The sequence below is a fragment of the Microcaecilia unicolor genome, chromosome 7 (genome assembly GCF_901765095.1).
Source record: "Microcaecilia unicolor chromosome 7, aMicUni1.1, whole genome shotgun sequence".
Lineage (NCBI taxonomy): Eukaryota > Metazoa > Chordata > Amphibia > Gymnophiona > Siphonopidae > Microcaecilia > Microcaecilia unicolor.
The window spans coordinates 200,828,085-200,844,999 of NC_044037.1; the positions used below are offsets into that span (position 1 = coordinate 200,828,085).

The 16,915-nt window shown below is 42.4% G+C and overlaps 1 protein-coding gene across 1 annotated transcript in view; it reads right to left on the reverse strand.

Moving 5' to 3' along the window:
• SLC39A10 (solute carrier family 39 member 10) overlaps nucleotides 1-16,915 on the reverse strand; it is a 103,601-nt gene that overhangs the window by 11,070 nt on the left and 75,616 nt on the right. The window contains exons 8-9 of the mRNA XM_030210109.1: nucleotides 7,088-7,168; nucleotides 3,368-3,558 (exon numbers count right to left, since the gene is read on the reverse strand). Of these exons, the coding sequence (XP_030065969.1) occupies nucleotides 3,368-3,558; nucleotides 7,088-7,168 (272 nt within the window). The remainder of the gene's footprint in view (nucleotides 1-3,367; nucleotides 3,559-7,087; nucleotides 7,169-16,915) is intronic.

Genomic DNA, 16,915 nt, shown 5'->3' on the forward strand with positions numbered 1-16,915 from the left:
TCCCTTGGGTATTTACTATTTACCTTCCTCCACTGAGAAAAAAAGACCATTTAACCCTACTCTTTCCTACCTTTTAGCTAGTTCTCAATCCACAAGACAGTGCTTCTTATCCTATGGCTCTTTTAATTGACTCAGGAATATTTTGTGCGGTATTTTGTTAAATGCTTTCTGAAAATCCAGACATAACAAAATCAACTGGATCACCTTAACCCACAACTTTATTCACAATTTAAAAAAAAGAATTTAACAGATTGGTAAGGCAAGACTTCCCTCAGCTAAATCCATGTTGACTTGGTTCTATGTGTTCAGTAATTTTATTCAGTTTCAACCATGTTGCCTGGCACTCACATCAAGCTCATCGATCCACAGTTTCCCAGATCATCCCTGGAACCCTTTATAAAAACTGATGTTATACTGGCCGCCCTGCAATCCTCAGGTACTGTGGACAATAGATTACAGTCTACTAATAGTGATCTGCAATTTCATTTTTCATTATTCTGGGATGTATACCATCCTGTCTAGGTGATTTTCTGCTCTTTAGATTGTTGATTTGATCCATCATACCTTTCAGGTTCACTGAGGTTCCTCTAAATGGTGTTTACTTCTGAAGATTTAGAGAAACCGAAACAAATCTCAGTGACCCTGGATTAGAGAAGTTTGCTGAGCAAGTAACACATTAACACCTTAATCATGTACACAGTTGGTATTCCCACTAATAAGCAGCATTTCTAAACTTTGATTGTAAGCTCACTTGGAGACAGGGAAATACTTAGCATAATGTGCTAAGTCACCTTAAGCTGCTACCAAAAGGCATGAACTGGATGGAGTACAGGTCTTTATCTGCTATCATCTACTATGTTATTTATGAGCTAACTTTAAATAAGTAAGAGGCCCTGTTACTAAACTTCATTATGCACTTAACGCATGGTAACTACTAGGGCAGAGCGGCAATAAGGGGCTCTGCGTAATTTACCAGTATTGTGGTAAAATACACAATAACTGGTTTTTGAATCAGGGGCATGGATGACATTTGGCAGTTAACATGCTGCTCTTATTGTGACTAACGCGGAGTTAATGTGGGACCACTTACCGCTTCCTAAATAGGATGCACCAAGTGCTTCCGCGTTAAATGGCAGCAGGTACCAGGCATTAATGTGACTGTTGACATATGACCTGCAACAGAAAATACTGGAAATGCCCCCAATAGGTGCTGCATTAAATTTGCAGCTATCGCATAGTAAAGTCCCATGTTGAGCTGCGGCAGGTAACTGAAAATTTTACAGCTGGTTTAGTAAAACGACTCCTAAATGTATTAAGAAGATTGTTATATCAATTGTACAACATCTTGGAGCCCTTTTACTAAGCTGTGCTAAAAAGTGGCCTGCGCTATGTCTAGTGCACAGCTTTCCCATGTGTTGAGGCCACTTTTAGCACAGATGTAAAATGGGCACATTTTCCATTTACTCCATTAAAGGCCACGAGCTAATTTTACCATTAGCATGTGGTCATTATTGCCACCCATTATGTAGGTGCTTATGGCTCCCGTGCCAACCTTACTACTCTCTGCCCCTAGAGCTAAAATATATTTTCTATTTTTTAGAATGTGGGTAGTGCACACTGAACCCAAAACTACCGCAGGACATGTGCGCCGAACCAAAAACTTACCACAGCCTAGTAAAATGGCCCCCTTATTTGTTATTAACCTCAATTTACACATTTTATTGTGATCTTTATCTGATTTAGAAATGGAGAATTTTCGTAAATATGAATAGTCTTATCAGTTTCTCTGTAGATACACTAGTGACATCTGCCTAGTGCTCTTCTTGCTCAGTTGAGCCTCAAACAGGCTTCCTAAGCATTTGCAAGTGTTCCTGCACTCCTAGCAATCCCTTTTTTTCTTCAGTCTAAATTTTTCCACAGATGGACCAGATGCTTCTATTTGCTCTCTTCTTCAACAAGATAAATAAAACAAGGAAAAGATATTGCTCACAGCAAAATCCTAATGGGATGTAATCAGGTACCTGCAGGGTCATAAATGTAAAAGAGACCAAACCAGTTCCTCCATTTCTCAGGGACCCTGGCAGAAACCCAATTAGAAGCAATATTCCATGACACCAATCCCAGGGCAAGCAGTGGCTTTCCCCATGTCCTTCTCAATAAACTATGGACTTTTTCCTCCAGGAACTTATCCAAACCTTTTTTTAAACCCAGATATGCTAACCACCTTTACCATATCCTCCAGCAATGAGTTCCAGAGCTTAACCTAGTGGAAAAATATTTCCTCATGTTTGTTTTAAAAGTATTTCCATGTAATTTCAACTGTGTCCCCCCTGGTTTTTGTACTTTTTGAAACAGTGAAAAATCAATTCACTTTTACCCATTCTATACCATTCAGGATTTTGTAGACCTCAATCATATATCCCCTTAGCCGTCTCTTTTCCAAGCTGAAGAGACCTAACTTCTTTAGCCTTTCCTCATGAGAGGTGTTCCATCCTCTTTATCATTTTGGTCGCTCTTCTTTGAACCTTTTCCAATTCTGCTATATCTTTTTTGAGATACGGCAAGCAGAACTAAACTCAAGAGTCATATATAAAATACAGGACAATGCTCACATCACTCCTGTGGCATCTTTTGCCCTTCTTACCATCCTTTCGCTCAGCTCATCACACTAGCCTGAGATCAATCAATTCAACTGAACTTTAAGGCCTCCTTGCTGACTCTACAAAACAGCACTTTCCTATACGCCAACTAACACATCTGTAGTGCTGACTGCAAGAATATTAAAAGGGATTTACCAGTTTCCCCGGCTGTTCTGGAAATCTTGTTAGCCTCCACATAACCTGCTCAAATATCTCAGAGTTTCAGACTACTTACACTATCTTTGGCATCTCTCAGATTCAGGCCTCAAGTCGGATTCTATACAATTTATTAAAAAAACAAACAAACAACTGAACTCAGATAATATCAGTTCATCCTCTTGTAAGTGATTCAAGTGAGGTGTGTTGCACACAAAAATGCCTCTAGACATCCTGCTTCCATAATGGGTTCTCAATAAAATGGTGTGAGCTAACTAGTGATTCTTGCTCAGCTCAACCATCATTTCAGCCCTTGGGACTAGCTAACCCTAAATAACTTTCCTGGAAGACCCTTGTTTTGATGGCTACCAGGAGAATAAGCAAGCTGTACACATCTCAAATTCTTATCGAAAGAATTCTGTAGATTGTCATATGATATAACTATGTACTAAGCAGTGAGCACAAAAATGGCATGAGATAAGAATGAGTATTTGCAAATGTGAAAGTGATGAATAGAAGCTAATAGGCAATGTTACATAAAGTACAAGGCACAGGAATTTCAAACTACTTACCATATCTACCAGTGCTACATATAGAAACATGCCAGCAGTGATAGCAAAGATCCAGAGGGTGACGTTAGTGGCATATTGGCCAACAGCTGTGCCAATCAGCATTCCTACATAAGCCATCATGGCAGACAGGAGGTTGTAGACAATGGCTTGCTTTACTGTCATACCTGCTGTAAGAAGCACCGCAAAATCACCTGAAAGGAACACAAGAATTAACATATTAGCATCCTGAAGAAAAATTAGTATTTATGGTTTTATTTCACCATCTTGTATCTCATCAGAGTTTTAGTTTTTGTGGATTCAGCCACATATCATTACAAAATAACCAATTTGCGTTCTTCTGTAATACTTGATTCAACCTCTTCTATCTGCAACCCTTTCTATCATTTGCATATAATTAAATATTAAATCCTGAATGATGGCATAATTTTCTGAAAGTACTTAAATACAGATTAAAGAGAACCTTGTGGGATTCCAAAGTTAGTGGAAAAAAGGCGCCAATATATCCTGATCCAATATAGCTACTGATGATCTTCCCTCAAGAAAGAAATGAATTCCCTGCAATGCTTTAAGATCTCACCACAAGACTACACAATTGCCTAATTTCTGTATTCTGTAAAGTCTGTAACCTAAGGTATAAACTAATGACAGCAACCCTCATAAAGGATGTGACAATAATCTAACTGGGACCTTATATAAGACTCCAAAATAATCCTGAATTGATCAAATAATTACATAGTCATTTTAATTGTCATAGCTTCCAAAATGTCTTAACTTGTGCATCGTCAGTGATGAAACTAGAGTGATACCCAGGATCTTTTGAGGGATTTCAAATGGAATACTGATCCTAATAACCTCAGAACCAAAAATAAAGCTCTCTCCAGTGCTTTAGCTGAATACTGCAAATCTAAAATTGGTTAACCCTTTAGTGTCCAATGTTCCCATCAATCTGTTCCCATATGGCTTATTACGGGAACATTGGAAACTAAAGGGTTAAGGGGTCTTTCTCCTCCTGCGTCTGTTTCGGAGTAATCACTGAACACTAACTTCCAGAAACACCAATTCTTCAAGCAGCCATTGCAAAACTGAAGGCTTCAAAAATGTGAATTTTACAGGTCAGGACATATGATTGCATTCATTCCTTTAACCTGCTTAAATAAATGTTCCAAAGAGGGCACACTATTAGGCTCATTTTTGAAAGAGAAGGACGCCCATCTTTCGACACAAATCGGAAGATGGGCGTCTTTCTCACAGGGTCGCCCAAATTGGAATAATCGAAAGCCGATTTTGGGCGTCCCCAACTGCTTTCCGTCGCAGGGATGACCAAAGTTCACGGGGGCGTGTCGGAGGCGTAGCGAAGGCGGGACTTGGGCGGCCTAACACATGGGTGTTCTCGACCCATAATGAAAAAAAAAAGGGTGTCCCTGATGAGCACTTGGACGACTTTACCTGGTCCTGTTTTTCTTACGACCAAGCCACAAAAAGGTGCCCGAACTGACCAGATGACCACAGGAGAGAATCGGGATTCACTTCTCCTTACTCCCCCAATGGTCACTAACCTCCTCCCACCCTCAAAAAACATCTTTAAAAATATTTTATGCCAGCCTCAAATGTTATACTCAGGTCCATCACAGCAGTATGCAGGTCCCTGGAGCAGTTTTAGTGGGTGCAGTGCACTTCAGGCAGGCGGACCAAGGCCCAACCCACCTGTTACACTTGTGGTGGTAAATGTGAGCTCTCGAAAACCCACCACAAGCCCACTGTATCCACATCTAGGTGCCCCCCCCTTCACCCGTAAGGGCAATGGTAGTGTACAGTTGTGGGGAGTGGGTTTTTTTTCTTTTGGGGGGGGGGGGCACAGCACACAAGGTAAGGGAGCTATGCACCTGGGAGCAATTTCTGAAGTCCACTGCAGTGCCCCCTAGGGTGCCCGGTTGGTGTCCTGGCATGTCAGCAGTGCACTACGAATGCTGGCTCCTCCCATGACCAAAGGGCTTGCATTTGGTCGTTTCTGAGATGGGCGTACTTGGTTTCCATTATCGCCGAAAATCAGAAACGACCAAGTCTAGGGTACGACGACCTAAATGTCAAGATTTGGGTGTCCCACGACCGTATTATCGAAACGAAAGATGGACGTCCTCTTGTTTTGATAATACGGGTTTCCCCACCCCTCCACCGGGACGTTTTGTGAGGACGTCCTCAGCAAAACTTGGGCGTCCCTTTCGATTATGCCCCTCCACATTTCTCTAAAACCACAGAATATTCTCAATCCCCTTCTCCACCCACTTCCTCAAACTTTTGTTCGGCTCTCCTCATCCAACTGCACACCCAACAATGCAATCTTATTTTCAAATAAAGCACGAAATAAATTCCTCCAGGATTTCTGGAGGTATCCAAGTCTTTCCATTTAACAGCCATTTCACAGTACCTACCAACTCTTTTGTGTAATTAGCCTTTAAAAAGAAAGCAGTGGTAAAACAAATTTTTCATGTTTGTTTCACCTGTTCATATATATATGCATGTACAAGCAACATTTAGGCACTTAACTGAATCAAACAAGCACTCACAAATGCATTCCACTAGGTTTCACCATATTTTCCAATATTTCCTGGAATATGTACATCAGTGTTTTTCAGTAAAGTTTGTAAATTAGAAATAATTTCTACAATTCTAGTATTGCTCTTTGACATTCTAGGTGATATAGCCTATTTGTCAAGGACAACAAAATCACAGCAAGAACTTGTAAAAAGAAGCATTTTATGTCATGTTGAGGGTGGTGAAGTTTCAGCTTCCAAGAACAAAATTATAGAGCATATTCAAAAACAAGGATTAATGAGACACAGCCAACATGGATTTAGTGAAGGGAAATCTTGCCTCACCAATCTATTACATTTCTTTGAAGGGGTGAACAAACGTGGATAAAGGTGAGCCGGTTGATATTGTGTATCTGGATTTTCAAAAGGCGTTTGACAAAGTACCTCATGAAAGACTCCAGAAGAAATTGGAGAGTCATGGGATAGGAGGTAGTGGCCTATTGTGGATTAAAAACTGGTTAATGGATAGAACACAGGGAGTAGGGTTAAATGGTCAGTATTCTCAATGGAAAAAGGTAGATAGTGGGGTTCCCCAGGGGTCTGTGCTGGGACCACTGCTTTTTAACATATAAATGATCTAGAGAATGGGAGTAACTAGCGAGGTAATTAAATTTGCTGATGACAGTTATTCAAAGTTATTAAATTGTGAGAGGACTGTGAAAAATTAGAAGAGGACCTTACAAGACTGGGAGACTGGGCATCTAAATGGCAGATGATGTTTAATGTGAGCAAATGCAAAGTGATGCATGTGGGAAAGAGGAACCCGAACTATAGCTACGTAATGCAAGGCTCCACGTTAGGAGTCACTGACCAAGAAAGGGATCTCGGAATTGTTGTTGATGATACGCTGAAACCCTCTGTTCAGTGTGCTGCAGCGGTTAAGAAAACAAATAGAAAACAAAAGTGAGGACGTTATAACCACCTCTCCGGAACTATGTAAGCCACTTTGAGCCTACTAATAAGTGGGAAAAGGTGGGGTACAAATGTAACAAACAAATAAACCTTTCTACATTATTTCCCCTCAGTTGATTATGCTTGACATTTTTTCCATTATCACAGTAAGTAAAATACACACACACACACACAAAAACTGAACTGGGTAACTCTTGGGAATAAAAAATTCTCTTACCTAATTCATGTGGAAGCTCGTGACAAAATACTGCTACAGATGTGCTTATGCCTCCCGTCAACCCAGCACTAAAAGCTGCTCCTGTAGAAATATGAACATATTGAAATTTTTACCTCTTCTACATCAAACTCTGTTGGTCATATATGCCTATCACACAGTGTAGAAAAAAGTATGGGCGCACTCTAGGACCTCTAGTACCCCCTGTATATTTTAGCACAATTTATACTAAAAACATGATTAGGTCCTACTCTAAATCCCGGTAAGAGAGAAATATTCTTTTTGATTTATATTGTCTATTTGAATTCAATGGGTTCAATGCTGTTTTCATTTCTCCCTTGTTATAAAGGGCTTTTGTCCTTCCAAAATGTTTATGTGCATCTGGGGCCTAACATAGTCATATGAATAATCTGTATAATTCAACAAGCTGCTTGCCTTAAAAGAATGGTTTGAATTGAGGTAATATTGCCTCCTTTTTCCTGCTGGCTATAATGCCTACTATGCAGCCTACCATTCCACTTGCTTTCCATTCTGTTTTATTATTTTATTATTAGGATTTATTTACCGCCTTTTTGAAGGAGTTCACTCAAGGCGGTGTACAGTAAGAATAGATCAAACATGAGCAATAGGCAATTACAGCAGTAAAAATATTCGAAAACAATACAAAGTATGGTATGGTATACTAGCATTGTCAACACAATACGTAATAGAACATTATAATTGGTAGTGAAGGGTAAGGCAAAGTTGTAACATATAGATGGGTAAGAAAGTAGGAAGAATTAGAAGTAAGGTAACTGATTTGAAGAAAGTTGCACATGAAGGAGTGGATAAACATGTCCCACTGCTGTATGTGCAGCCCGAGTCACTCCTTGTGTGTGTGTGAGTGAGACTAACAAGTTAGTTACTTCTTCCACTAAAGGCTTGGTTGAAGAGCCAAGCTTTCACCTGCTTCCTGAAGTAGAAATAATCTTGTGTTAAGTGGAGCCTTTCAGGCAATGCATTCCAGAGTGTGTGGGCTACTCCGGAGAAGGCCCGCTTGCAGGTATCACATCGTGTAATGTCTTTTGGAGAAGGTGTAGTTAGTGAAAGTCCTTGGGGGGACCTTAGTGTCCTTGGCAGTGTGTGGAGGATCATCCTATTCTTTACATACTCAGGGCCATTTCCTATCAGGGCCTTGAAGATCAGACATAGAGTTTTAAATTTAGCCCTGTACTGGTAGCCAATGAAGTTTTTGCAAAAATGGTGTGATGTGGTCACGTCGCTTGCAACCTTCTATGAGTCTTGCTGCTGCATTCTGAATCAACTGGAGCTGGTGCAGGTCCTTTGTAGTCAGACCATTGTATAGTGCATTGTAGTAATCCAGTCTTGATGTTACCATGGCATGCACAACTGGGATAAGATTTACCTTCTCGATGTAAGGAGAGAGGCAGCGTAGCTGTCGCAAATAGTAGAAGCAGCTCTTGAAGGTTGCTTTGATTTGGGGAATCAGAGTAAGTGTTGAATCTAGCTGTATTCCAAGGTTCCTGACTTGTGATTTGAGGGGGAGTTCATACTTCCCAAAATGGATTTTGATGTCAGGTATATATCCACTTGTGTTAGGGACCCAGAGAAGCTCAGTTTTACTTGGGTTCAGGCAAAGTTTGTTGTGTTTAGCCCATTCTTGAACTGATGTTAGACAAGCAATCAGGTTCAATGGGTATGAGTAGCTGCACATCATCCACATAGATGTAGAACTGAGTGTCCATTGACCGAATCAGCTCAGCTAGTGGCTTGAGGTAGATATTGAACAGAATAGGTGACAGTATCGATCCTTGTGGTATTCCGCAGGTCAGTGTCCATGGTGGTGATGAATTGTTGCCAAACATTATGGATTGTTGCCTGTCTGATAGATAGGATCTGAACCAAGCAAGTACTGTTCCATTGATACCTGTTTCTGTCACTCGTGCTAGCAAGATATCATGATCCACAGTGTCAAAAGCTGCTGAGAAATCTAGCAGTACTAACATCAAGGCGAATCCCTTGTCTCGGTTTCTGTGAAGATCGTCTAGCAGGGATACGAGGACCGTTTCTGTTCCATAACCGGGTCTGAATTCAGATTGACATGGATCTAGCCAGTTACTCTTTTCTAGCCATTCATTTTGTCTCATTCTTTTACCCTCTTCAGGTCATTAGATATTATCAACCCAAACGCTTGGAATACATGGAGCCCCCTCAGAGATGCAGAAATAAATTAGGCTGTGAATAATAGATGATGAAATAAAGGAGACATTAGGCCTTATGTGCTAATTTCCTTTCCTTTAATCTCACCAGACCAGTCCAATACGTGTTATATATTCATCAACCAGCAGGTGGAGATAGAAAAACACAGAAGTGTGCCTTGCTTTATAAGGTTAGTCTGTAGCTCCACAAATTCCATTAATTCCGTACCACTATATATGAAACCTTATTGATAGTGTTTTTATTTTTTAACTGAAGAGTTGAAATCTAAAGAAGAAGTATAAACTAGGGGGAAAGTTGGACTGGTCTGTAGAGTCTAAAAGGAAAGAACATTAACAGGTAAACCCTAATTTCTCCTTTCTTAGAGTTCTCAACCAGTTGAATATGTGAGGGACATAATAAAGCAGCCCTCATATGGAGAGGGAATCAAGAGATCCCTGCACCCAATAGTGAGGCCCCAAAAGAAGCCTCTTGCCTGGTGACATCTGCTCTGTACTGTAGATGGTGCGGATTAGAAATTTTTAAATAAAAAAATAAACATAAAGAAAACCATGCTACCATTCTACAAATATCCTATGTAGAGACAGCTGTGGGAAATAATACTCCTCAAATGGCTCTAAGCTCTTCCAAGGATGTAGCGACCCCCCTTGACGAATACACCCTTAGCAAAAAGGGAGAGCCATTTCCTCACCAGAAGGTAAGCTGATGAATCTGAGTCTTTAGTTAACTTGCAACAGTGGCCTTGATAGCCATCTCACCCTTCCTACTTTTTTCAAAAAGAAAAAACAATCTGTCAGATCTGTGAAACTCATCAGTTATTTCCAAATACTGCATCAGGGCTCTCTGAACATCCAAGAATTTCAAGAACTGAAACTCCAAGCTGACTTCCTCTTTATGAAATGAGGAAAGAATTGATGGATTCAGATGAACGGTGGAGACCACTTTCAGAAGGAATTAAGGGACCATGTGAATAGACACTCCTCCTTCAGAAAATCGAAGGAAGGGATCTCTATAAGAGAGAGCCTAGAGAGAGTTCTGAAAGTCTTCTTGCTGAAGTAATGGGCACTAGGAACACTGTCTTTAAAGTGAGATCTTTCAAGGTTGCTTTCTTTAGAGGCCTGAATTGCGGTTTCTGTAAACAATGGAGTACCATATTAAGATTCCATCCCAGACAAACAGGCACAAAAGAAGGGTTATTTAATCTACCCTGACAACAGACAAACACTGTCACTTGGACTTTCAAGGACTCAAAAGTTAAACCCTTCGTAAGGCCATGCTGCAGAAGATGCACTCAAGGAAGAGAAGAACTTCTCAGAACACCAGCCCTCAAATATCCTCCATACCCTGGCATTAGCTGTAGAAGCAGACCTCTTACCAGCCTGTAAGAGGGTGGTAATCACATCTTTGAGTTATCATCTCCTAACCTCAACCTCTCAAGAGCCTTGTTGTATGACCAAAGAAGGACAGATTTTCCATCTAGATTCGGTCCTGAGACTGCTAGCAGACTTCTGAACACTGGAAAATGGAACTCCTGTTTCACTCCTAGGCGAACAAGGCCTTCTGGATGAAGTCAGAGCTACCAGCATGACCAGCCCTCGATAAGAAACAATGCAAAATAGTAGTCATCCTACCGTTAGCCACAGGGAAAGCACATACAGCAAGGCCCTCCGTCAGCCTTTGCTCACTAGGGCATCTATTCCCTTCACTCCCTGTTCTCTGCAATGACTAAAGAACCTGGGCCCTTTGCGGTTTACTCTGGAAGCTATAAGATCAAACGTGAGTTCTCCACCATAACCGAATTAAGAGAAAGGCTTTCCTGGATAGCTCACATTCTTCTGGATCCAGATGCTATCTGCTGAGAAAAAGTCTCCTTGAAGATTCTCTTCTCCTGAAATATGTGCCACCAACACCGCTAGCAGATGTTTCTCTGCCCACTGACAGAGAAGATGAGCCTCCTGAGCTAGGGAGACACTCCTTGTTCCTCCCTGTCTGTTGATTGATATAAGCTACCATGGTCACATTGTTTGAAAAGACTTGTACCAGTTTGTTCCAGATCAGCTGCTGGAATGCTCAGACTGCAAGACAAGCAGATTTCAACTCTAGATGATTGATCAACCACCTTGTTTTGGCCAGGGACTGTTTGCCCTGAGTAACCCGGTCTTCACAATGAGTTCCCAACCAAAGAGAATGGCATCTGTGGCAACTACTACTCTTTTCTTGATGAGCAGTGGAGTCCCCTTCAGGAGAGGGACTCAATTCAACCACCTTCGCACAATACGACAGGTCGGAGTGGTCCAAGGCAAACATACATCATAGCTGTGAACCACTGGGGACCATCTGCTGAGAAGGGAGCTCTGTAGAGGTCACATATGAACTCTCATCCAAGAGGCCACTTCCAGGGTTGCTGTCATACAGCCAAGTACCTGCATGTAATCCCAAGCTTTTGGACTGCGAAGGAGCAAGAGGTGCCTAACTTGCAAATGAAGCTTCAGCATTCTGTGTTCTGGAAGAAATACCGTCCCTTGGCTGGTACCGAACACCACTCCTAGATATTACAAACTCTGCATGGGCTACAATCTGCTTTTGCTGAACTTTATCACCCAGCCTAGGGATTGAAGGAGCTGTACCACTTCTTTCTTGGCCCAAAGAATGTCCTAAAATGAAGAGGCTCAGATCAACCAATCTTCTACGCACAGATATACTCTTATGCTCGCCTGTCATAAAATGCCACCATGACTTCTATGACCTTTGGAATGGTCCTGGGAGTGGTAGCCAGCCTGAAGGGCAGCACTCAAAATTGAAAATGTTGGCCCAAAATGGAAAACCCAAGAGTTCTTTTGACACAGGGGCCAAAATGGAATATTGAAGTAGGCCTTCTTGGGATCTAAGGTGGTCAGGAATTCACCTGGCTGAACCGACGTGATGACTGATCCGAGAGTCTTCATGCGAAAATGAAAGACACGGAGAAAACAATTTAGTGTTTTTAGGTCTAGAACCGTCCTTCTTGGGAACAATTTAATAAATGGAATACCTGCCCGTGCCCTGCTGAACCTTGGGAATGGGAACCACCAACCTTTAAGCTGAGCAACCTTGCAGAGAGACTCCATGAAGAAATTTGCGATAGGGTGGGCAAACTCCAACTCATAGCCACCCACTGGTTGGACATTATCTAGGTCTTTCCCTTGAAAAGTCGGACAAACTTCCTTCTACCAAACTTGCCTTGCATCACTGAGAGAAGCGAGGGGCACCGGTGTGAATCAAACTTCTCTTATCCCCTTGAAAGGAAGGGCTCATGGGCTGAAAACAGAAACACTGCAAATAGTAACCTGAGTGACCATTTTCAAAAAACTTACTTACAAAGTTCTATAGGTTACTATGGAACTTTGTAAGTCTAAGTGCTTTGAAAATATGCCTCCTGGTCTAATAGCTTGAGTCTTGGAACCTAGGGTTGGGGCTTGAAGCTGTTGTGTTTCAGTATTTTCTAAACCTTTAACCAACGTTTCAAGATCTTCTCCAAAGAGGAGTTTACCTTTAAAAGGCAGGCTGCGAAGGTGATCTCTAGAGGCAGAGTCAGCCACCCAGTTCCTCAGCCAAAGGAGATATCGAGCTCCCAAGAGAGAACCATGGAGCGAGCTAAAACTTGAAGCAAATCATACAAAGCATCTGCCAAATACGTAAGTCCTGTTTCAAGAGAAGCAGTCTCTATGTCAGATCTCCAGAGGCATTGGCCTGCTGCACCTAGCTGAAACATGCCCTGGCCACAAAGGAGCTGCACATGGCTGCTTGAAGACCTAAGACAGACACATCAAAGACTGTTGGAGCGCCATCTCTACCTTGTGGTCCTGAAGATCCTTCAGGGTTGTCCCTCCCTCAACCAGAACAGCAATGTTCACTCTGACCACGATATCCACCTTTGGCTGTCTATATTTCTCCTTTCACTCAGGAACCAGGGGATACAGTCTTGCCATGGCTTTTGCCACTTAAGAGTTCCGACTTTGGAGAGCTGCATTCTGCCTCCGCAAGCATGTCATATAGCATGATGGGTAGGGAACGATCCATAATAGAGGGACCAGGGGGGTTATCACCTCCTGTCCCCAGGAGGAAGTAAGCTTAAGGACCACCAAAGACTTGGTGATCAACAGGAAAAGCTCTTCGTGAAACAGATGGAGCACTGTAGGATCATCACCCTTTTCTGTAGGGAGCTCTCCCCGTCTCCCCTAGAAAGGCTTAAATGCTACAGAGGGCGCTTGGTCCAACAGGTAAGGTTGAAGGTAGGCTGTGTCCCAAGATTCCAACTGCTCCCCCCTTGGGACTTCTTAGAAGGCACCTCCGGAGGAGGGTTCAAGGAGGGGGACTTATTTGCTTAAACAATTGCAAAGCAGCCAGGACATGTCTGATGAAGCCAAAGAACAAAATCTGGTGTAAAAGGAGATCCAGAAGCCCGTAGTTCTGAAGAATCCTGCAGTGTCGAGGTACTGGGAATCTGCAGGAATCCCTCTGAAACAGACATGTCTCCTAAGAAGCCCAGAATGAGAGGAGGCACATGAAGATATAATGGCCAACATTCCCGCAATTTCCATCAGCGAACTGTGAGGCTCTGGTCAAAGCAGATGCTTTCTCCTGCAGCAAGGATTCAAACCATAGGGCAGTGCTAGGGCCTTCACCTGTGCCGCTATTGTGCTTTGTGTATGCTGACAATGAGGTATGGCAGGAAACACACTGCCCTAAAACTGCCTGGTGGACCCTACATTTAGAACAGTATTTTGCTGTTTTCACAAGTGCTTCCATCCATGAGGACTGTGAGACTGCCAAAACTGAAACAGTGAACCTTGATGAAGAAAGAAAATAGTGCCAGCCTACAAAGGAAATCCCTAGCAGGAACCGAGGGCTACAGGTTAGAACAGAAACAGCTTACCCCTCATGTCTTCTTTACACAGAGTCTAGCTCCACTGCCAAATATACAGTGGGGGAAATAAGTATTTGATCCCTTGCTGATTTTGTAAGTTTGCCCACTGACAAAGACATGAGCAGCCCATAATTGAAGGATAGGTTATTGGTAACAGTGAGAGATAGCACATCACAAATTAAATCCGGAAAATCACATTGTGGAAAGTATATGAATTTATTTGCATTCTGCAGAGGGAAATAAGTATTTGATCCCCCACCAACCAGTAAGAGATCTGGCCCCTACAGACCAGGTAGATGCTCCAAATCAACTCGTTACCTGCATGACAGACAGCTGTCGGCAATGGTCACCTGTATGAAAGACACCTGTCCACAGACTCAGTGAATCAGTCAGACTCTAACCTCTACAAAATGGCCAAGAGCAAGGAGCTGTCTAAGGATGTCAGGGACAAGATCATACACCTGCACAAGGCTGGAATGGGCTACAAAACCATCAGTAAGACGCTGGGCGAGAAGGAGACAACTGTTGGTGCCATAGTAAGAAAATGGAAGAAGTACAAAATGACTGTCAATCGACAAAGATCTGGGGCTCCACGCAAAATCTCACCTCGTGGGGTATCCTTGATCATGAGGAAGGTTAGAAATCAGCCTACAACTACAAGGGGGGAACTTGTCAATGATCTCAAGGCAGCTGGGACCACTGTCACCACGAAAACCATTGGTAACACATTACGACATAACGGATTGCAATCCTGCAGTGCCCGCAAGGTCCCCCTGCTCCGGAAGGCACATGTGACGGCCCGTCTGAAGTTTGCCAGTGAACACCTGGATGATGCCGAGAGTGATTGGGAGAAGGTGCTGTGGTCAGATGAGACAAAAATTGAGCTCTTTGGCATGAACTCAACTCGCCGTGTTTGGAGGAAGAGAAATGCTGCCTATGACCCAAAGAACACCGTCCCCACTGTCAAGCATGGAGGTGGAAATGTTATGTTTTGGGGGTGTTTCTCTGCTAAGGGCACAGGACTACTTCACCGCATCAATGGGAGAATGGATGGGGCCATGTACCGTACAATTCTGAGTGACAACCTCCTTCCCTCCGCCAGGGCCTTAAAAATGGGTCGTGGCTGGGTCTTCCAGCACGACAATGACCCAAAACATACAGCCAAGGCAACAAAGGAGTGGCTCAGGAAGAAGCACATTAGGGTCATGGAGTGGCCTAGCCAGTCACCAGACCTTAATCCCATTGAAAACTTATGGAGGGAGCTGAAGCTGCGAGTTGCCAAGCGACAGCCCAGAACTCTTAATGATTTAGAGATGATCTGCAAAGAGGAGTGGACCAAAATTCCTCCTGACATGTGTGCAAACCTCATCATCAACTACAGAAGACGTCTGACCGCTGTGCTTGCCAACAAGGGTTTTGCCACCAAGTATTAGGTCTTGTTTGCCAGAGGGATTAAATACTTATTTCCCTCTGCAGAATGCAAATAAATTCATATACTTTCCACAATGTGATTTTCCGGATTTAATTTGTGATGTGCTATCTCTCACTGTTACCAATAACCTACCCTTCAATTATGGGCTGCTCATGTCTTTGTCAGTGGGCAAACTTACAAAATCAGCAAGGGATCAAATACTTATTTCCCCCACTGTAGCTACCATGCCTCATCTATATATTTTTTTAAAATACGGAATGAAGTCAGGCAGCGAGGGCTATGAATGAAGGGGGGGGGGGGGGGAGACCAGTATTTCTCTGGGTGTCCCCATGAGACCCTCAGTCTCTTCTACTGACACTCCTGCTCAACTGGAATCTAGCCTGCTAACTGGTTTAGGAGCTAGACTCTCACAGACATCCAGGAGCTGCAGTCACCATCTTCTAGCTGCTAGAATAGAAAAATACTTAAGTGCTGGAGCTGCAGACTAGCCTTATAGAGCAAGGCACACTTCTGTATTTTTCTATCTCCACCTGCTAGTTGAAGGATGCAAAACTTGTATTGGGATGGTTTGGTGAGAATGCTAAGGAAAGATGACTTACCCTATCGCATTACAGAAGTTTGCAGGACATTCCACGAAGATTAAGGATCCTAAATCCAGACCAGAAACTGTTAAAAATAAGTCAGCCAAGTTATGGTGACAAAATCGGTTCCTGAAGTGGTAGGGGAAGATTATATTCTAGCTGATGTGGTACAACAAATTAAGGGGACCGTCAAGCTTACTATGTGCTAATGAAATTAGCATACACTAAATAAATTTAAAACAGATCGTAGAAAATATTTCTTCACTCAATGTGTAATTAAACTCTGGAATTCACTGCCAGAGAATGTGGCAAAAGCAGTTAGCTTAGTGGGGTTTGAAAAAGGTTTAGATATCTTCCTACAAGAAAAGTCCATAAGCCATTATTAAAACAGACTTGGGAAAATCCACTGTTTATTCCTAGGATAAGCAACATAAAACGTATTGTACTGTTTGGGATCTTGCCACTTACTTGTGACCTGTACTGGCCACTGTGAGAAACAGGATACTGGGCTTTATAGATCTTCGGTCTGTTCCAGTATGGCAATACTTATATGCTCGAAGTCAGTTTGATCAAACCATCACAGCTCTTAAAAGTGAGGTCAAATTTCTTGAAGATAAGAGTATCTCAAATGAACAACTTATTGGAGAAAAAACAGATTCCACAGAATATTTCTGTGCTAAACTGAAAAAGATAAA